Source organism: Acinonyx jubatus, chromosome D3, assembly GCF_027475565.1.
Source record: "Acinonyx jubatus isolate Ajub_Pintada_27869175 chromosome D3, VMU_Ajub_asm_v1.0, whole genome shotgun sequence".
Lineage (NCBI taxonomy): Eukaryota > Metazoa > Chordata > Mammalia > Carnivora > Felidae > Acinonyx > Acinonyx jubatus.
The window spans coordinates 54,703,385-54,718,732 of NC_069392.1; the positions used below are offsets into that span (position 1 = coordinate 54,703,385).

At 41.2% G+C, this 15,348-nt stretch overlaps 1 protein-coding gene across 27 annotated transcripts in view; it reads left to right on the forward strand.

Moving 5' to 3' along the window:
- Nucleotides 1–15,348, forward strand: part of DTNA (dystrobrevin alpha) — a 352,058-nt gene that overhangs the window by 307,923 nt on the left and 28,787 nt on the right. For all 27 annotated transcript variants that reach the window (XM_053206596.1, XM_053206598.1, XM_053206597.1 and 24 more), the window contains 3 exons: nucleotides 3,050–3,137; nucleotides 5,153–5,250; nucleotides 9,691–9,804. In XM_053206596.1, coding sequence (XP_053062571.1) covers nucleotides 3,050–3,137; nucleotides 5,153–5,250; nucleotides 9,691–9,804 — 300 coding nt within the window. The remainder of the gene's footprint in view (nucleotides 1–3,049; nucleotides 3,138–5,152; nucleotides 5,251–9,690; nucleotides 9,805–15,348) is intronic.

Genomic DNA, 15,348 nt, shown 5'->3' on the forward strand with positions numbered 1-15,348 from the left:
AAAGGCACTTTTATCATGAGGTTTTTTATCAGTTTTTTTTATTATTTATTTATCAAAACACACGCAAATGTTTTTGACAAAGTCACTTTCAGGCAAACAGATCATTGCTCCGGGCTAAGAGCCGCGGCGCGGTTGTCTACACAGACTGCTGAAATTAGGCATATTATTTCTAATACCAGCCAGAAATGATAAACATGGTAAAATCAGATTAAATTGTTTTCTTTGTGGGGTGGTTTTATGTTTAAAGTGAACACACTGTGACTTTTTTATTAAAGCGATGACAAGAGATTCAGTTATTATTTTTAACCACTACAGAGTGCAGACATTGTGTTATAGAGACAAACATCTGCTTTATGGCATGAGTTCTCCAGAACTAACACCTTTTGCTGTTAGAATTATTTCTTACTCCAAGTCTTTGTTATGCTGATTGGAATCTCAATCTCTGGGGATTGGTACCGCACATATGTGAGCCTGGAACCTGGAATTTTCTGTGTTAAGGAATGTTTATAAAATATTGTAGATGCTGTATGGATATCAAATACTCATAAAAAATTATTTCTTTTATATGGTTTACATTTGGGGTTTATTTCATGTGTTTAGATTTTCCATTTTATTCTCAAGATCTTCTAGATCCTTGCCACTGAAAGTTTTGTCCTTAGACCAGCAGTATCAGTGTATCTTGGAAGCTTCCTTAGGAATGCAGATTCTCAGGTTCTACCCCCCGCAACCTACCCCATCACCCCCAGCTACAGAACGAGAAACTACATTTTTTACAAGATCTCCAAGTCGTGCATATGTACGCTAATACTTGAAAAGCCCTACTCTACATGGTTGTTGGATGGGAGTATTTTGAAGGAGATATGAATCATGAATGAATCTGAACAGGTTACTTAAGAAGCAGAATAATGTGTTCTAGGCATCATATTAGCTTGATGTGTTTTACATGCATTATCTCCTATGGACAAAAGGAAAAGATAAGAGTTTTTATTGAGGGTAGAGAAGTGACTTAGTAAATGTAGATATTCAGGAATATTCTACGTGGTTATTGTAGCCCAGAGAAAAGGGCTAAATCTAAAGTGGAAGCATTCAGGATAACAACAGGTATAGTTTATATGTGTGAGGAGTATAGACTGGTACAGAGATGATGGATACAGGAATGTTTTCTGAATGATAAGAGACAATGTTACAGGAATGGATTCAGCCAGCCAGGGAAGAGCGGTTTGGAAGTGACACAGCTAATATTCTGGAAGCACATAATGGTGTTCACTCACCTTCTCACTTTTGAACAAAAATTAAAAGACTGGGTTGCATATTTACTTTATGTGTGAACATACATGTAAATAATATAAGTGCATGTTGCTTTTTGTGGATGCAAGTCTTTGCAGTGGATGATTCTTACAACCTTACCATTGGCAAAGAAGTGTGTTACTTTCAGTGTATACTCATGAGTATTGACCTTTTTTCTTTAAGAATCATGGGCGGGGAATATAAATGGAGGAGAATATATTTAAGGATGAGAGAAACTAGTTTCTATTCTTGATTCTGACCCGGTACTCACCATGATAACTGATAAGCCAAACTGTAACCATCTAGCCTGTTAACAGTATTGGCATTACTGGTATGTTTCATAGAAACTTTTTAATGGCATGCAAAACTTACTCTTAAGTGAAGGGCCTTCTGAAATATGGGAGAGTTGATAATGCATCTATTTGCTTTAGTTTTTTTAGGGACTCAGATCATCCTTATTCTAGTATTAACAATCTACAATTATAAGAGACAATAAACAATTCCCATTAATGTCATTAGAAGCCACTCCTATAATTCCACTGCTCTAGAAGTAAATAGAAAATGGCAAGTTACCTGGGTAGTAATATTATAGTTAACAGTTTGTATTAGTTATCTATTGCCTCATAACTAATTGTCCAAAAACTTAGCAGCTTAATGGAACAAACATTTACTATCCCACAGTGGGTCAGGAATCCGGCATGGTGCCTGTGACTCAAGGCTTGTCATGTGGTTGCAATCAAGCTGTTAGCTGGGGCTGCTATCTTATCTAAAGGGTCTATGTGTGGGATTTCATTCACAAGGTTATTATTGGCTAGCTTTGGTTCTTTATCACATGGGCCTTTCCATGGGCTGCTTTATGACATGGCAGCCAGCTTCCCACAGAGCAAGCCATGCAATGAGCTCAAGAGAGAGAAATCATACTCAGGATGGAAACCATGGTCTTTTTATAACCTAATCTTGAAAGTGACATTCCATTACTTCTGTCCATGAAACTGAATAGAAACTGACTGTTTCTATTCATTAAAAGCAAGCCAGTAAGTCCAGCCCATACTAAAGGAGGAGGATTACACACAAGGGTATATATCAGGAGGTAGGTATCACTGCAGGCTGACCACAACTGGGTTTTTTGGGGGTTTTTTTGTGCTTCCATATTTTCTGACATGTCCATTGTGGACATGTATTTCTTATGTAATAAGGAAATAAAAATGTTAAAGGCAATAAAACTGAAGAGAAAATATTACTTTTTAAAGTTTTATTTATTTATTTATTTATTTATTTGAGCGAGAGAGAGCATACAGGAGGAACAGAGAGAGAAAAAGAGAGAGGGAAAGAGAAAGAAAGAATCCCAAGCAGGCTCCTTGCTGTCAGCACAGAGCCCGACACGGGGCTCAAACTCACAAACTGTGAGATCATGACCTGAGCCGAAACCTAGAGTCAGATGTTTAACTGACTGAGCCACCCAGGGACCCCAAGAGAAAATATTCTTTTATCAGAAATGTTGATGAGAAAAGTAACTCTTGTTTGGAGTTTTCTTAGTAAGACATTTAATTGACTGAAGACAGGATTTATTAGCGCAACTTCCTGGCCGCGTGTTAGATCGTGCCATGAATCCACGTCTGAGATCGTGAACCTAACGGGGTTTCATATAGCTTTCAAATTTTTACACCGAAAAAATTGAAATAGCAAGCGCCTCTGGTGGTAATATACATCCATCCGTCTTTCTCACTGCCTCACAGTCTTCTTCTTGCTCTGTTCTCAATAGCATGCTTGAGAGTTCGAACCGGCTCGATGAGGAACACAGACTGATCGCCAGGTACGCGGCAAGACTGGCAGCAGAGTCCGCTTCGTCTGTAAGTAGTTTGAGTGAGAGTCTGTCATGTTCACTGTTATCCTTACAGTTGGTGCGACGACAGCAAAGCTGAGAACTTGTTACTGTGTGACCTGCAGGACCTAAACACGAGCCTTCTACTTCTATTTTTCACGGTCTGGCTATGGGTCTGGTGTGGCATAAATCATAGCTTTAGGTATTCTGTTACAACACTGCTGAACCAGCCCAACACCGGGTGTGTCTGGATAATTCCTGATCAGTTAAGAGAAAGAGGAATGACTCAAATCCACAACTGGCTCAGATAAGTTTCCACTTTTATCGATATGTAGTATATACAAGAAACAGAAAACTATGTACTGAAATCAGAGGAAAAACCTGCCGTTCGCTAGGCTCGAAGCTGCCGTTCGCTAGGCTTAGCTACGGGAAGTCATTTAGGATATAAAACATAGGACCCCGAATCCTTTGTTAGCAACACAAATCACTTCTTTGTTAAAAGAAATGCCAATTAAAAAATCATAGAAAAGCTTTAAGAGAGCCAGACATTTACCAAGCTTAATCTTTCTATAGTCAGGTGTCTGGACATTAAAAAGCAGGCTGAGTTTTTTCATTTCTGGGGGCGTAGGCAATTGATGCCATTTTTAAAAGCTTGGCATTCTTTAGTGGAAAGATTAACTGTGATTTTTTTTTTTTAATTTGTTTAAAAACCAATTGAGGAACTTCTAAAATGTACTGTAGAGCAAAGAAAGCAAAGCGCAGGGAACTATACATAATCTGACTCTGTTTTTATAAAAAATGACAAATTAAACCTTCATTAAATGCACACATACATGTACGTATATAAATACAGCATGTGATTACATGTATATACATATGTAAATGTACATACATATGTAAAAGTTGACTTTTATTTGGAAATATGAAAATCAATCTATCCTTGTTGTAAAAAATCTTCTTGGGGTACCTGGGTGGCTCAGTCGGTTAAACGTCCAACTTCAGCTCAAGTCATGATCTCACAGTTCATGAGTTTGAGTCCCGAGTCAGGCTTTGGAATCTGTGACTCCCTCTTTCTCTGCCCCTCTCCTACTCACATTATGTCTCTCTCTGTCTCTCAAAAAATAAATAAATGTTAAAAAAAATTTTTTTAAATCCTCTTGTAATTATTATCAATGTATTGTGTAAAAGAACTCATTTGATACAATAATACTTTGATTTTACAACAAAAAATACGTCTATAAATATACATATGTATATATGTATTTACATATAATCATAGGCCGTATTTATATATATGTATATATGTATGTGTATTTAGTCAGGGAAATTTGCATATATATAATTTGTTAAGATTAATTTCTGTGTATGTGTATATATATATATGTATACATATATATGTATATATATATAGAGAGAGAGAGAGAGAGAGAATGGAGAAAGCTGTGACTGCATATACACTAGTTGTTAAAACATGACCAGGAGTGATGAGTGTTATGCCATGAATGTGGAGGAAGGATGTATATATCCATTAATGTAAAATTACATACATGAATAAAGAAATGCTAATAAGTATGTTGACCAAAAGAAGAAAAGAAAATCCTATTAACTGTGATTTTCAAACCATGAAATTTTTTTATTGTGCGTTACAGTGATTGAACAGTAATTCTAGAGAGGTATCTCAACAGGGAAGTATTTTTTACACCCACCTACACTGACAGAACTGTCACAGTGGGGACAGCACAGCAAGAATGAAATTGCTCCCAAAGACTTCAAGTCAGAAAGCTACAAGACTATGTCTTCTACGTTTTGTGTGTTTGCCTGCCAGAGAATTCTGTTCTGCTTCTGCTCGCAGAGGCGTCCCCCCAGATTCACAGAGAAGTCGGTCCTTAGGAGATGAATGGCAATTTCATGTATTTGCTTTTCCTGTTTTGATAGAAATAGTTTTTTTTCTTTCCTGTCTGCATATCTCGTGATTCCTGTCTCCTCACACACATGTGGGTTTCCATTCCCAATGTTAAACAGCATAAACCACATGTTTTACAGCAGCCGACGCAGCAGAGAAGTGCTCCTGACATCTCCTTCACCATTGATGCAAATAAGCAACAGAGGCAGCTGATCGCAGAGCTAGAAAACAAGAACAGGTAAGGCTTTTTAGACATGCTGGCTTTTTTGATCAGAGTGTGTGTTCACTGGAAACTTATAGTTATGCTTTAAAATATCCAGGTTTTTCAGCTGTATGCATATTTAAAGGACGATGTCTTTAGTCAGTGATATTGGCGTCTGAGAAGCTCATCTTTAGATTTTAGATCTTCAAAAGCTTTATGAGAAAACATACATACAGTTCTGAGATATCAGTGCAATTAATGTTTCCTCTCTAGACAGTATCCTTTCCCTTTTACTGACGTGCTTGTTTTTGTTGAAAGTTTATTTATTGTGAGAGAAAGAGAGAGAGTGGGAGCAGAGGGTGGGGCAGAGGGAGAGGGGAGAGAGAAAACCAAGCAGCCCCAACTTGGGGCTCTACCTCACTAACTGTGAGATCATGACCTGAGCCAAAATTAAGAGTAGGACGCTTAACTTGCCAAGCCACCCTGGTGCCCCAACACGCCTGTTTTTGTTAAGGAGCTGTCTCATTCAGAAGGGCCCTCCTGAGTGCCACCCAGAGACAAACAGAAGGCTCTTCTAAAAGAGGCATTTGGAAGTCGCCCGGGTGACTCAGTCGGTTAGCGTCCGACTCATGGTTTGGGCTCAGCTCATGATCTCACGGTTTGTGAGTTCTAGCCCCACATCGGGCTCCGCGCGGGCAGAGTAGAGCCTGCTTAGGATCCCCTCTCCCTCTCTCTCTGCCCCTACCCTGCTTGTGCTCTCTCTTCCTCTCTCTCAAGATAAATAAACTTTTAAATAAGCAAATCAGGCATTTGGGCTGACACCACTGTCTCCCAGTTGTTGGAGCCAAACACCTCCATGCCCAAGTCCATCAGCAGGACTCTGTTTATTCGACACAGACTGATTCTCAGCCGACCCCCACAACATATCCCAGACTGTCCACTCCATTTCCACCATTAGCAGCAGCCCAACCTGTCACTGTGTAAAACACAAGTCATATCATGTTATTTTATGTTCAAAACCCTCTGATGGGTTTCTGTCACACTTCGACTGAAACCTACCCTTCTTACCGTGGTCTGTAAGGTCTAACCTGGGCTGATGCCTGCCTACCTTGCCAGCCTCCGCAAATCCTGCTCAGTGTGCTCCTGCTCACCTCTTTCCTTGCAGCCTGTGTACTAGCTGTTCTCTCAGTTTAGGGCGCTCTTCCTTAGGGTCGCTGCATGGGCAGGCCCTTCTCATCATTCAGGTCTTACCTCACAAGTCCTCCTGTCGAATCGTTCCCACTACCTCCTGCGCCAGGAACCGCTCTCTATCACAGCTCCTGGTATGCGTGTGAGACATCATTATCTGAAATAATTGCATCTATGTGTCTGTTTCCTTCTTCCCTGACTGAAATGGAAGTTCTTTGAGAACAGAGGCCATGCCAAAGGGCCTCTGGGTTCTAGGCCCATGGTTAGGATGTTGCAGAAGCTCAGTAAATATATACTGAGTGAGAAAAATAATTAATTTCAGAGTTAGATCTCAAACTCAATACTGAGTAGGTCCAGCATGGGAGCAATGTGTACATTCCAGATCTCTTAGAAGAGCACCAAACTGTCTTAACACTGAATCCCACTCTTTTTTAATTTTTTTTAATGTTTATGTTTGAGAGAGACAGAGAAACAGAGCATGAGTAGGGGAGGGGCAGAGAGAAAGAGGGAGACATAGAATCCAAAGCAGGCTCCAGGCTCTGAGCTGTCAGCACGGAGCCTGACGTGGGGCTGGAACTCATGAGCCATGAGATCATGACCCGAGCAGAAGTCGGATGCTTAACCAACCGAGGCACCCAGGGGCCCCCACTGAATCCTATTCTTAAACACTGATGTCACTTCTGAGATCAAACTGAATAAAGGAGGAGGTCCTGATCCTTGTTTCATGCCTATAGAGTTTGACATGAGAATTTAGGGATAAATGGTCAAAGTGTTTTTTAACGTTCTATGATAAAAATTAAAAAGAAGGTGCAGACTTGGTTGGCATATTTTCCTGTTCTTAGAAAGAGAAAAAGACTACAGTGAAAACTCTCAAGCCCACAAATACCTTACCTTGGTTGCAGTGTGTACCTGCTCTCCTGCCTCTCCAAGGCACTTTATTTTCCCTTCAAATCCTCTGCTTCCACTCAGCATGAGGTGAAATCAGGACCTCCTTTAAGGAAATACCCCAGTGACATTGGCCCCCATGCGGAATTCCAGAATCAGCTAGGAGCACCATGGATGTTCCAATGGTCCCAGCTATGCTGTGCTACCAGTCTTACTGCTTGTTTCCAAGACGTTTCTGGATGTTGTACTCTGAATGCGTGTTTGTAGGACCAGAGAGAGAATAAAGAAATGGGAATGAGAAGAGATGGCAGAAAGAGAAGTTTGTCCTGTCTCTTAGTCCTTTCGTGGCCCACAGAGTTCCCCACACCATGCCTGAAGAGCATCTAGTCCATCCTGAACTCATTTGTCTAAACCGGTGGCTTCATGCCCTCCAAGGACCCCAGAACCACGTCCCAGAAGCTTATCCAGGTCAACTTCTGCACTGTAGGAATTCGCCCTAGGAATCCCATGGTCTCCAAGGTGACAATGAACCCACTAATCAGATCTCCGAGCTTCAGGGGAGGTTAGAGTTCCTCACTTCACTCCATGACTACTCTGGGTGATTCATGGACTTTTCAGCCATGATTGTTAGAAGATAATGCTTCCTCATAGCACACTTGGAAGAACTAATTGGGATTGGTATTAGGAGTAGCAGTACTCTTTGCATTATATGACATAAATCACAGCCTGCATAGGCTAAACCTGTCAGAGCAAACACCAAAGACAGAGGGAGTCAGATATCCATGGCCTCTGGAGCTAACCGCCTGGGTTCAAATCACCTCTACCACCTACTTGCTATTGAACTTGGGCAAGTCTTTTAACTGGCCTGTGCTTTGATTTCCTTATTCATGAAACAGATAATAGCAGGACCTATATACAATTTTTATGAGGATTCAGTAAAAGAAGATTAAAGAGGAGAGCATAGTTCCTAGGGAGAGGCTAAGAACTCAGTACTCTTTACAGATCTTACCATAATTTTTCTTATCAGAGCTGCTTCTCTCTTTTCCTTCCTTAAGCTAAATGCTGCATCATGGTTCTGTCCTTGGAACTGACAAGGAGAACAAGTGGGAGTCATAGAATGTCAGGATGTTAGTCCTGGCAGAGAACTTCGAAATCTCAGCTTTACTGATTTTCAGGCCCTGTGGGACCTGGGGTCTCTATAGAGGTCTGAAGAAGGGGAAGAAGGGCTTGCGGCACAGGGCTTTCTTTCACCAGAACAGGCTCCCTTTTAACCATTTGATGTATTGAGTTTCCATAGAAAATTTGTCTTAAAGTTTTCCACCAGGGAATGCCAAAGGGGGACAGAAAAAGGTGGAAAACCCCTGAATTATAGTTCAGTCTCCTCACTATACCCATGAGAGAGGTAGTAACTAATAATGAGCTTCTTAATGCTGGTGTGTTTATGAAGCAGGCAGTTGTAAATCAGCCTTGCGGATGGAAAGCCATCGCCCTTGCTCACCAAGTTCACCTTCCATTCCTTATTCCTTAGTGCTTTGTTCTTATTGTCTGTCTCTTGTGCGTTTTGCTGGATGGAAGACTGACCCCTCCCCCAAGAATATGTGTCTTGTAACCTTGCTTAATGGCTTCAAACTCACTTAGGGATAATTTGCCTTGCATAGGTCACCTATCCTTTATGGCGGCCTAATGTTCACCTCAGTGCGGGGCAGCCCAGGCTCCGACATCAATAATAGACTGACACATCTCACCCCTGACAGGGGTCACGCCAATAGCACTCTTATGTCACACACTCAATTACAGTGAATCCTTTTAAAAGCACTTTCCTTCCAAGGCTACCCTCATTGAGATCCATTGTTGAGGCTGAAAATGGTAAGAATAAGAAAAAATTTTTTGGCCTAACCGGGGGCTTCTCCGATAAATTCAGTGAGGGGAATGTCATTCCCGGTGAGAGAATGGGGTTATTTAGTTTTGTGAAATGAGCACCATTTATCCTGTTTTCCCTCCAAGCACCTCTTAGCCGGTAGCTGCAATGACTTGATGGTGTCAGGCTGTGATCAGAAATAATCGGAAGATATATTTTTGCTCCTAAGCAGCACACTTTTCAAAGTTGAACACGTTACCGCAGTATTATGTTACTTAGTAGAGCGATTATCAGGTCCTGGTGAGAACACTCAGCTTGAAGTCTCCAACAACATACTGTAGAGTTTGAATGTGCTGGGGCTGAGGTCAGCCTTCCGCTGTCCGTAGCACCCATCTAGCTACAGCCAGTCCCTCATAAACACTGTTGGGTAGCGAGACTTTCTTCTGCTCCCAAACATAGGGTGACCGCCCCCCTCGGATGTTAGCATCCTGGATATCCTGGAAGTTAACTGACCCTAGTTTCTTACCTTCTTCCTCTCTCCCAAGAGAAATCTTACAGGAGATCCAGAGGCTGCGGCTAGAGCATGAACAAGCTTCTCAGCCCACTCCAGAGAAGGCACAGCAAAACCCCACTCTGCTGGCAGAACTCCGGCTCCTCAGGTAAGAGAGGAGCCCAAGGCCTCTTGGCAAATGCAAGTGACTGGGATCTTCCAAAAGTCTAACGGCATCCAGCCAGAAAACAGTCCTTAGCCACCATAGCTGCTAACATGCTTGCTGTTTCTTTTTTTAAAAAAAAAAAATTTTAATGTTTATTTATTTTTGAGGGAGAGAGAGTGGGGGGTGGTGCAGAGAGAGAGGGGGAGACACAGAATCTAAAGCAGGCTCCAGGCTCTGAGCTGTGAGCACAGAGCCCGCCATAGGGCTCAAACTCACAAACCACGAGATCATGACCTGAGCTGAAGTCAGACACTTAACTGACCGAGCCCCCCAGACACCCCGTTTCTTTTTTAATAGCACAGGCCTATTCACTGAGATTTGGGGGTTTTAAGGAGCTGCTGTGTATATTTTATTCTTTCATGTGACACAGTGAAGGGGAAACAGCATTCTTTACAAGCAAACTCTCTCACTGAAAAAAATTTGAACTCAACTCTTTCTAGTTATTTGCACTATCGACAATGTGTTTATGATACAAGTGATCAACGCAACAAACACAGAAACAGCTAAATAAACATCACAGGCTTTTACACTTAAAAATTTACCTGTAACCCACAAAAAAGGAGTCTGATTTTCTCTCAATCTTGGTCCGTAAAAGCTTCACATGCAGACCTTAAAAAATAGACCTCATACCTTCTTGTTCTGCTAATGAATTAAAACACCTGCTGTTGTCTAGTCCGACACCATAAGACATTTGAGTCTGAAAGGCCCTTAGAAGGTTCCACCCTTGAATTTCAGTGCACTTTTCAGAGTCAGGAAGGTAGAGAATAGCACATGCTGTGCTCATGTGCAAAAGGCTGGGGGGTGGCTGTGGGCTTCACCTCAGACCGGCTTAGCACCATGCCTTGAAATATGACACATACTCAAACCTATGTGTGTAGCAAACAGCACAAACATAAATTCAAAGGCATTGCTTCATAGGAATGTCCTATTTCACAAGGCACTTTTAGTTGTTAGCAGATATGACATTCTTTCCATCTTCCAGTTTCGGTGCCAGATTCCAGGTATATCTTACTCTGAGGGACGCTTTTTATAGCAAGTACAGATGCCTCTTCTCAGAAACCCTTGTCATCATTAGAGTGCCATTAACTTCTTCCAGACAAAATGACTAAATTAAGCAGGTTCTGGATGGTTATGTTTGGATTTTACCAAGTTCCTATTGATTGTAGTCATGGATGTTTCCGGGGGTTCCATCCCAGCCCTGCTCTTCAGACACACGCATGACGAGGCACCACAGCACATCTGGCCCAGGCTGCAGGCCCTGCCTGCTCTCAGGGAGGCCCCATTCTCCCTCTCTCCAGGCCTGTGCACCTGCCTAGACGGCAGAGCCACCAAAGGCATGAGTTATGGAAAGGAGATCTATGGAACCGGCAACTTGTGGGGGCTGCTTGATGTGAAAGGATCATGTCATACTTTCGAATAACTAAAGAATTTAGTGGAAGAAACAGAAATCCTTCCTTTTCAAACTATATAATCTCTGGTCCTTTCTTCAGGGAGATGTATTAGAAGTCCTTGCATGTTCTACTACACGTCACCCAGGTGGGATGAAAGGGGAAAGAAGGAAAAGGTGACATTCTATATCATTATCCTCAAAGGCATATAAAAGTAAATGCCTGCTCGAAAGAAAATTTGCCTACTAGGACTATGTAGGCCCTACCAGCTCACAAGCTGTGAGTCGAACTTACACAGAAACATAACTGAATAAACCAATTTGGAAATGGAGTAATCATTCATCTCCACATCTAGGTACCTTGTCTCCTGAAATGTTCTTTATGCCTCTTCCATTGAGTGTCCCATTCTCTGTTGGAGGGATGATGACTAGGAATTTTTCATAAACATTTTCATCAGATCACCTGTTAGCATTTGCTTTCGAAAGTATTTGGTTCCATTTGGGTGATGCCGTCCAGGAAGGCTTCTTGATGTGCCTGGGTCACTGATGATAGTTTTCCAACTGATACGTCTTCCCTCCTTGGCATTGCTATCTTGGAATAGACTGATAGTTCTAACCACCCTCCTGGCCCTGACTTGTGGGCATTCGCATATCCCCAGCTGAGCCCAAACCCATGCTAAGGAGTCTGTCTCTGTGAAAAACTTCAGTGTTTTGGGTGCTCCCTGTCAGCCGGTGGCCCACGCCTGAAGCTAGAGGCCTGAGGCCTGAGACACCTAAATCCCAACTGCCTCCATATTCTACACATTTCTTCTACCTTGAAGAAGAAGGAATGCCCTCCCTTAAAGGCTATTTCTCTAGATCCTTATAAGCCATTAATTCTCTGGTAAGCATTTTCATGAGTTGGAGATTTCACAGATACCCTGACATCCTAGGTCAAGAAACTTGCTTTGGGTATTCTAACTTTTACCCTTTAGTCATTTCAGACTCCAAAACAATGGCTTCTTGCACACTTTGGCCTTTGTTCACACTGAGGAGTGGCCACATGCAGCAGCCACAGGAACTCCTTGGACAGAGATCTTCTCCGTCCATTACAACCTTCTGGTGCCTCTTATTGAGAAACCAACAGGAGAAATTTCTTTCAGCTGCGGAATGGACGAGGGGAGACAGGAGCAGAGCTCAGCTTTTCATTAATGCAGTTCATTTTTATCTTAAGAGCACTATGACCTTTCTAAATAATCACATTTTCCTTTTTACATCAGCCACAAGAAAGCTGACAGCCAAGTTTGCAACCCAGATCTGACAACCAAGTGGGGTTATATGATAGGCATTTCCGTGTGCTAATCTGACGCTCCCTAGGCACTAAACTCTATAATACACTGTCCCGGGTAATTGCTGTAACAAACCCAGGAGATAGACACTATTATTGTACTCTTTTTATAGATATGGAAACTGAGATTCACAGAAGTTAAATAATTTGCCCAAGATCCCACACAATGAGTAGCACATGTGGATTCCATCTCCTTTTCTTGGGTCTTAGTTATCTCCTGCTGGACTGTTATTACTCACTTAATTGATTCCTGGCCCCTGATCCATCTACATTACTATCAGATTTATCATCCCTCATTTTATTATTCATTTAGTTCATTCAGCAAATATTTCTAAAACGCAGGATGCCCACAGTTGAATTGAAAAAGATACTGTCCTGGTCCCACAGAATGTGTGGTCCAGTAGGAAAATGACATACATCAAATAAGCACACAAATGAGAATATAGTTACAAACTGAGATAAGGACTATTAGGAGTCTTGCTTTTAAATAGAGACATTATAATAATAAAGATCAGAGCAGAAATAAACAATATAGAATCTAAAAAAACTGTAGAGCAGATCAATGAAACCAAGAGTTGGTTTTTTGAAAAAATAAATAGAGACATTATAATCCAACCTGCCCTTCACTGTGGTCAAAGAAGGTTACCATGAAGAGGGATTGTTTGAGTTGAAGGATGAAGGATGAATGGGAACAGGGATTAAGGGTGGCAGAGGGGCTAAAACAGCAGTAAAAGGGTCTCCTGGAAGATAGAGGCCATAGGTCCAAAACCAAATGGCAGGAGCAAACGTGGCCCTTTTTTAGGAAATGAAAGGTCTCTAGACCTAGAATGCAGTGAATGAAAGGGTGTACGGAAAGAGACGGAGCTGACGATGTAGGTAGGGGTAGACGGTGACACTGTGTGGCCTTATAGACCTTCTCAAGGATATTGCTGTTAATCCGACAATAGAAGCCATAGAAGGGGGAAGAACTGCATGTCCAGTCCACACAGCAGATTACAATGTAAAGTCAGGTTCACGTGAATCAGAGATCTTACTCCAGCATGGAGATTTCCTAGTAACTTCAAGAATACAGGCAACCAAGAGGCACCGATAAAGCAGAGAAAGGTCTGGAACATTCCACATAGTTCCTGAGGTCTTTCCTTTTCTACATTGGGTGGAGTTTTGGAGGGAGTTTTGCAAGGTTATCTAGCAAGCCTTCCTTAAATTTTTACCACCATATGGAACTGGACGTCTTCTTCAGAGTTACCACTGAAGTGCAGCAATTTGTTCATATTTTTATTGTACGCTCACCATCGTCGTCTTGAACTTCTTTCTCCTCCCCTTTCGCTCAAGGACAAAAACTGTATCCTACTCATTATTTTATTTACAGTGTCTTAAAAGTGCCAGATGGATGGCATGAATGGATAAGCTGCAAAACGATTAAGAGATAGCTAAAGAACTGTGTTTGCAAAGACAATACCATCTTCTAGGATAAAACATTTATTTAAAACTGTGAAGGAACTAACTTCACACCACAAATCTCAAAGAGGAAAAAAAGTATAAAACACTTTATTTTATACCCCCGAAATTACATTCTTATCAATGTGTATAAAATTATTTTTCAAGAAAACTTGCGGGGCGCCTGGGTGGCTCAGTCGGTTAAGCATCCGACTTCAGCTCAGGTCATGATCTCACGGTTTGTGAGTTCAGGCCCCGCGTTGGGCTGTGTGCTGACAGCTCAGAGCCTGGAGCCTGTTTCAGATTCTATGTCTCCCTCTCTCTCTCTGTCCCTCCTCTGCTCATGCTCTGTCTCTCTCTATCAAAAATAAATAAAATGTAAAACAACAACAACAACAACAACTTGCTAATTAAGGTAACTTTGTGTTCTATTAATTAAAAATGAAAGTGTAACCTCTGGTGTAAGTCAGTGGTTTCCAGAGTTGAATTTAATAGACCAGCTTAATTTTTAAATTATTTTTGGGAAATAACATAAAGCTGAATACTTTTTGTTTTACCATATGATGATACATTTTTTTTAAGTTTATTTACTTATTTTGATAGAGAGAGCAGCGGTGGGGCAGAGAGAGAGGGCAGGGGAGGGAGCAGAAAGAGAGGGAGAGAGAGAATCCCAAGCAGGCTCTGCACTGTCAGCATGGAGCCCAACGCAAGGCTCCAAGTCATGAACTGTGAGAGCATGACCTGAGCCAAAACCAACAGCTGGATGCTCAGTTGACTAAGTCACTTCTATAGGGATATATTTTTAAAATTACCATCATCTCTTATCATAACAGTTTCATGAATGACAGTATATTTTTTTAACTTTTTATTTTGAAAAAATTTAAGAGTTGTAAGAAAATCACAATGGATGTCCTTATATACTTCACCTAGAGATAACAAACATATTACTACACCCTTCTCTATCTCCCTATATGTTTATATATATATATATATATGTATATGTATATACGTATATATATGTATATATGTATATATATAGCATACATATTTTTGATGAGTCATTTTGAGAGTAAGTTGCAGACATCATAACCCTTTACCACTAAGTATTACTGTGTATATTTCCTATGTAAAAATGTATTGTCTTACATAACCATGGCACCATCATCAAATTCAGAAAAGTTGATATTATTGTCTCATATATGATCTATATTAAAATTTTGCCTGTTGTCCCAATATTGTCCTAAGAGAAAATAGGTTTTAAGGTACATTCAAGGGGCACCTGGTGGGTTCCGTCAGTCGGCCAAGCACTCAACTTCAGCTCAGGTCATGATCTCAC